Source organism: Perca fluviatilis, chromosome 7 (assembly GCF_010015445.1).
Source record: "Perca fluviatilis chromosome 7, GENO_Pfluv_1.0, whole genome shotgun sequence".
In the NCBI taxonomy this organism is placed as follows: domain Eukaryota; kingdom Metazoa; phylum Chordata; class Actinopteri; order Perciformes; family Percidae; genus Perca; species Perca fluviatilis.
Window position 1 is genome coordinate 35,932,760 of NC_053118.1, and position 6,219 is coordinate 35,938,978.

General features: G+C 40.5%; 1 protein-coding gene across 1 annotated transcript; it reads right to left on the reverse strand.

The window, feature by feature from the left end:
* Nucleotides 1-274: 274 nt before the first annotated feature.
* On the reverse strand, nt 275-6,219 carry LOC120563121 (C-type lectin domain family 12 member B-like). Its single transcript, XM_039807237.1, has 7 exons — nt 6,172-6,219; nt 5,994-6,068; nt 2,666-2,750; nt 1,541-1,795; nt 1,283-1,443; nt 1,032-1,135; nt 275-955 (listed from the first exon to the last, which is right to left on the reverse strand). Exons 1-7 carry the CDS (start codon nt 6,193-6,195, stop codon nt 823-825), a joined length of 837 nt encoding a protein of 278 aa, XP_039663171.1. The 5' UTR covers nt 6,196-6,219; the 3' UTR covers nt 275-822.

The window sequence follows — 6,219 nt, forward strand, 5'->3', positions numbered from 1 at the left end:
AGGACACTTTTAGTTGTAAGCCGTTTTTCTAAAATCAATCTTCAAAATCTTTCCACTGTGATTGTTTATAGTCGACTTCTGCTTTAAGGTTGCACCCTGTTTCATTCAGTTTGTTTTTGTGACTGTCATTTTTTTCTCTCTGCTTCTCACACATCCTGTTCAATGATGCTGTAACTTCCTGAATTATGTTGTTCCTTCAATATGTTAGAAAAAGATGATAAAAAAATGTGTCGCAGGAGTTTTATTCAATGTAATAAAACAGTTTTTTTCTAGACAGATGAATAGAAAACACTCTACATATTAATATTATTGAAATCAAATGCTAAACAGAAGAGCTCTGGGGACATTTTGTGAAAAACAAGTGATGCTGTGCCTCCATGTTGGCTCATGAGTAGCAACAATATAACCTGTCACATAGGAAACAGGAAGCTGAGCAGTCTGTCTGTACCTCTCATCAATCTGCTGACATACAAATTATAAACATCACATCTCTAACAAAGGAGAACAAAAGCACATTCAGAGTTCATTCCCCCTTCAGGTGAGTCATTGTATTTTTCTCAGTTTGACAGTAGCCATACCAATAGAATCCATTATATAATTCACCTATATATTACATCTGAGTGTTTTTTCTTTTCAGACACACAAACAGATTTGAAATATTTATTTTCTCTTCTAACAAAAATAAAACCCTTGTACATGTTTATTAATGAAAACAAAACATTTAAATTGTGAAATAGAAGTCTTCACGGTTTGATATTTATGAAGCCAGTTGATATTATCATGCAGAGTATCCAGTAACCTTCTCAAGTCTGACTGCAGTGTTTAAACAGATAAAGCCTTCTTTTGGCAGATCCATGGCCTTCTGTCAGCAGAGCTCTCTGATCTCCATATGTCCTGGACAAGAACTGCACACTGACCGTCAGCCGGAGGTGGTAGTGGTGTTGGTATCCAGAAGCTGAGGGGAAAAAATGATGTTTCGATCAAGGTTGATAGATTTCATGATTCAAAGTGTTAAGGAATGTGTCTCTTACCTTTCAGTCAGATCTCTTCCATCAATCCACTTCCATCTCCCTCCTTCAGATCTCAGACCAAACCAGTATCCATAACCATACCAGCTGTAACGACTGAGTACATTCTGACAACAGAGAAACATTTCTCAGAGATTTAAACACCATACCATAATAAACACACTGATCTACAGACTCACCGTGTGTTCAGACTAAGAGAAAATACATTTTATTTCATAATTGTGTCATAAAAATTCCCACAGTTTTCTCATTACCCGTTCAACTTCATCATCTAAAACAACCAAATCTGAACTCCGTGCTCTGCAGTCTTCTCGAGCTTCTTCCCAGGTTTTCTGATCAGGAGGATCATTAATCAGATAGCAGCTGGACTCGTTGAAGACTCTCCAGTCCTTCTGACAAGGTTGACACCGTCTCTCTGAAACAACAGAGACCAACCAATAAACAACATTACTGCATTGTGATATTATTATTATTGGTTATTATTGGACCTAATTAATGGGATCTGAACATACCGTTATTTACTTTGGGGCAGTATTCATCAATGCTCCACTGAGTTCGACTGATGTTTTGTATTGGTCCTCTTAAATTGTTCCTCTCTGTCTCCAGCTCCTGGTTTCGTGTCTCCAGCTCCTGGTTTCGTGTCTCCAGCTCCTGGTTTCGTGTCTCCAGCTCCTGGTTTCGTGTCTCCAGTTCCTGGTTTACTGCAGTCAGGTCTGTGATCTGGTTTCCTGAGACGCTGAGTTTGTCATTGAGGTTGCAATTGGTAACTGCAAAATAAAAAAAATTGCTTCGTAGTCCTAGTGAAAATGCAATTTTGGTGATGTACGTACGTTATGAAAAAGACATTACAGGATGGATTCACATGTTTCAGATCTATCTTAAAACAATAGTCAGGTGTCCATATGAACATTAAAACTGAATTGTCTTGCTCTGATCATTCCTCCTGTTCATAATGGAGAATAATCTTTCTAATGCACTTCCAAATTAAGAGATAGAGGACAAAGTTCTACTTCAGTTGCCTAAATTTTTAAAGTCTTTAAATATCTTCTTTGTGTTTTTATAACTCTGCAGCATTAATCTTGAATGGGAAAACACAAAGTCTAGTTGTAGTCTTGCGATGTGTGACCCTGCAAGATCTTCAGTCTTTACATATGTCTTTAACGATAGATGTGAGATGTGAGAGAAGTCTATTCAAAGTCTTCTAGTGTATGCTAGGCATTAGGTAACCCCTGAACGCTCATTAGTGTAGTATGCCTCTCCCCAAATGTGTTTATAGGTTATTTTGGGCTGAATTCTTATATTAAAACATGAATTAAAACACGTTTTAACATTTCTATCAAGGCTATTTTAAGATACATCTATCTCTTCTATCGTATTGTATTTGTGTGCCTTTCTCTCCATTTTCTCCAATAAACAATGTTCATATTGTCAGTTCCTTCATTCAAATTCCCCCCTTATTCGGGACCCTTGTCACATTTGCACAGAGCCAGTATAAAGAGGAAGAAGGATTGCACTGAACAAAAACTGTCCAAAATTAAGGGCAATAATAAGGGCATCTGAAAGACTTGATAAAATGTCAACCTGTCCTTTACAGTAAATAAGGACTAACAACAACAAGTTAAGACAGTGGTACTCACAGTAGATACGGAGGCCCATGATGACTAATAGTATCAGCCAACACACTGCTATCGGTAGAAAATACTGAGAGAAGCAGCAAAACCTCTGGTGTGAGAGAGAAATAAGAATTCAGTTGAGTTAAAGTCCCATGGCATAAATATTTCACGTGATAATAATAATAAATGGAATTTATATAGCGCCTTTCACGAACTCAAAGTCGCTTTACAGGGCAGGTAGATAATAAAAACAATGAAAAACAAAAACTTTAGGCACAGATGAACAGGGAGAGGGGTGTGGGGTGAAGGGAAGGGATGGTTCTTGAGGCGGGACTGGAAGATGGTGAGGGACTCAGAGGCAGCTCTCTTGGGGGAGGGAGTTGCCCTGGAGAAGGCTCTGTCCCCAAAACTGCAGAGGTTAGACTTGTGGATGCAGAGGAGACTGGCTGAGGTGGATCTGAGGGCCGTGAGGTATGAGGGGGCCAGATGATGGAGGGCTTTTTTAGGTGATCCGGTGGGAGATAGGAAGCCAGTGGAGTTGTTTTAGGGCTGGAGTGATGTGGTGCCAGGATTTGGAGGGGTGATGAGTCAGGCGGCTGCGTTCTGGACCAGTTGGAGTCGGTTGATGTTGGTAGAGCTGATGCCGAGGAGAAGTGAGTTACAGTAGTCCAGTCGGGAGGAGATGAAGGCGTGAATGAGTCTTTCAGCAGCAGGGGGTGTAAGAGAGGGTCTGATTTTGGCAATGTTGCGGAGGTGAAAGAAGGAGGTTTTAATGAGCTCAAGGGAGAGGGTGGAATCAAAGATTACGCCAAGGTTTGCGGGCCTGGGGAGATAATGGTGCCGTCAATGGTGAGAGTGGGGTTATTGGTTTTGCTGAGTGTGGATTTGGGGAAGTTGTGTTGCATCCAGGTTTTAATAGCTGACAGACAGGAGTTGATGTGGGAGAGGGGAGGATTGTGGGGGTATTTGGTGCTGAAGTAGATCTGGGTGTCATCAGCGTAACAGTGGAAGTCCAGGTTGAAGTGGCGGAGTATCTGACTAAGAGGGGGCATGTAGATGATGAAGAGGAGGAGGAGGAGCCTTGGGGAACACCTTGAGTGACTGTGGCCACATGATAAAGTTTTTTAACATTAATATGTGTTCCCCCAGCCTCCCTATGGTCCCCCAGTGGCTAGAAATGGTGATAGGTGTAAACCGACGATCTGGAATCTTTTCCTTATGAGGTCATAAGGAGCAAGGTTACCTCCCCTTTCTCTGCTTTGCCCGCCCAGAGAATTTGGCCCACCCATGAGAGACATCAAGGCTTTCAAACAAGCAAATTGTCAGTTGGTCAAGGCCACTCCCGCACCCTCCACCCCAGCGCTGTAAATTAGCAGACTGATCTCATAAAGTAGCGTATGTATGACACGCCAATTCGTATGCCATTTTGGCGTGTTTATCAATGCAATTCACCCACCATTGACCTACATTACGAGGGAATTTTCGCCGTAGCGAAAAGTATAAAGGGACGTCAGTCTGCGGATGGGTAAAACACAGGACTTTCACCCAGGAGAGCCGGGAACGCGTGTGGCGATTTTCAGCCATTTATTTCTTTTTTGCTTCTTTTTTTCTTCTTTTTTAAAGCCTTCCCAATGTTTCTTTCCTAAACCCAACCTTTATTGTTTTCCTAAGCGTGTTTTTTTGTAGCTTTTTTGTGTTACTAAAGCCTTTCCCAGTGTTCTTTTCCTAAACCCAACCTGGCGATGCCACATGGTGTGTATTTATACATCTGCTGTATACAACGTAGACATACACGGCATGTACGTTTACGCAAAGTCATGATGCCATGTTGATATTAGAGAGAATTTGGCTAACTAGAGAATCAAATGTTCTGAGCTATCCCGTTATGCGATGGGTTCTGAGGTAGTCAGTTGTTTTGTGGACTCCATGTTGGATACCAACAGTCATCTGATTCCCATTGACATAGTGCAGGGAATAGTGGAAAAATGTAATCAATTATTTAAAAAATAGCATACATCATGCAAAAAATGCCCAACTCTTTTACGTTTGGCTGCACTGAAAGACAGGGAAGCGGCAAAAGATTTCACAAGTTCCCCTGTGAACCAAAAAGGTGAAAAGTATGGGAGCTGAAGGTGAAAAGAGCAAACTGGAGGCTAGCTAAGTGACTACTCATTATTGTGTGAGGTAAATGTCAATTTCTCTCTTCGATATGATAACAAATTACATAGGATATAGTATATAGAATATAGTAATACCATGCTGTCAAAAAAATTCGAACACTGCTTTAGAAATGACTGAAGTTTGAAGTTTGCCTTATGCTAGCATTAGCTTTTTCGCTAGCACTTCATGTACCTAAATGCTTGTGATCTTGCCATAGTCATATGGCTTTTGGTCTCGACCGAGTTCAGGTGTCGTTATTATGTTCATAATAATATTGGAGGGAAAGTCAAACACAGCTTGGATGGGGATGTTGTTCGGCTTTTCACAAGTTTAGACAGCTAGCTAACGCTACGCTGACGTTTGCTAACGTTAGCGCAACAGCATTAGCCTAGCCTGCTAGGTAAATATTACAACTGCCTTCAGAGTTTCCTATATCTGCGTCCATGTTGTCAACATAAGACCTGTGGCGTTAATGCTCTTTTTGTACCATAATTTTAGTCAATGAAATACTGAGCTTCGCTCCTCTGAGATGGGTGTGTTTTTTGTTACATTACACACAAAGCTAGCTATAGTTAGCCTTTATGCTAGCGGCCATTATAAAGGTATTCACTGCTCAGAGACTTATTAGGCGACGTGATCACGCACTACATGGGGCATTTTTTAGAGGCCCATTTACGATATAGAATGTAAATATACATTGGAATATTTCCGTAAGGGCCTTTTATATATTGAGAAATGTTGATAATAACATGTATATGCTTGTTTATGGTTAAAATAAGCGATTTATTTCAAGATAGCATATTCGCCCCATAGGGTTACACTGTAGAGTCATCTGACATTGATATCCAATATGGTGCCCATGATTTGAATTGGCCACACTCTCTATATAAAGGGCGCTACTTCACCTTGCCCCCCCCCCCCTCTCTCCTCCTCAATAGCTACAGACAAACATGGCACATACTAAGGAAAGCTCATTGTGGGACTCTCTCTAGGCCACTAATGTCTATGTAAAAACATCCAAAGAGCACAATGTCATGGGGCCTTTAATAATCATGTTGATTATTCAGTCAAAGGTGCATTGAATACATTTTGAGTCCTACAGAAAAGAGACTGATTTTTTAAACATTTACATTTTCAAACTATCATGATTGATGAATCTCATGTTTAACAATATTAAATGTGTGAAATGTACCTGGACGAGCTGCCATTTTCTCCACAGTGCATGCTGGCGCATTAGCATAGTTAGCTGCTGCTTCCTTGATTTCATCTGAAAGATAAACATCAAACACAAATGTAGACAACATCCTGCCACATCAACATATATTAAATTTACACACAGAAAAATAAACAGAGTATTTTTAACTACCAACTTCCTCCTGTGGATTTCTGTTCATCCTGAAGAAATGTTTAAAGTTCTG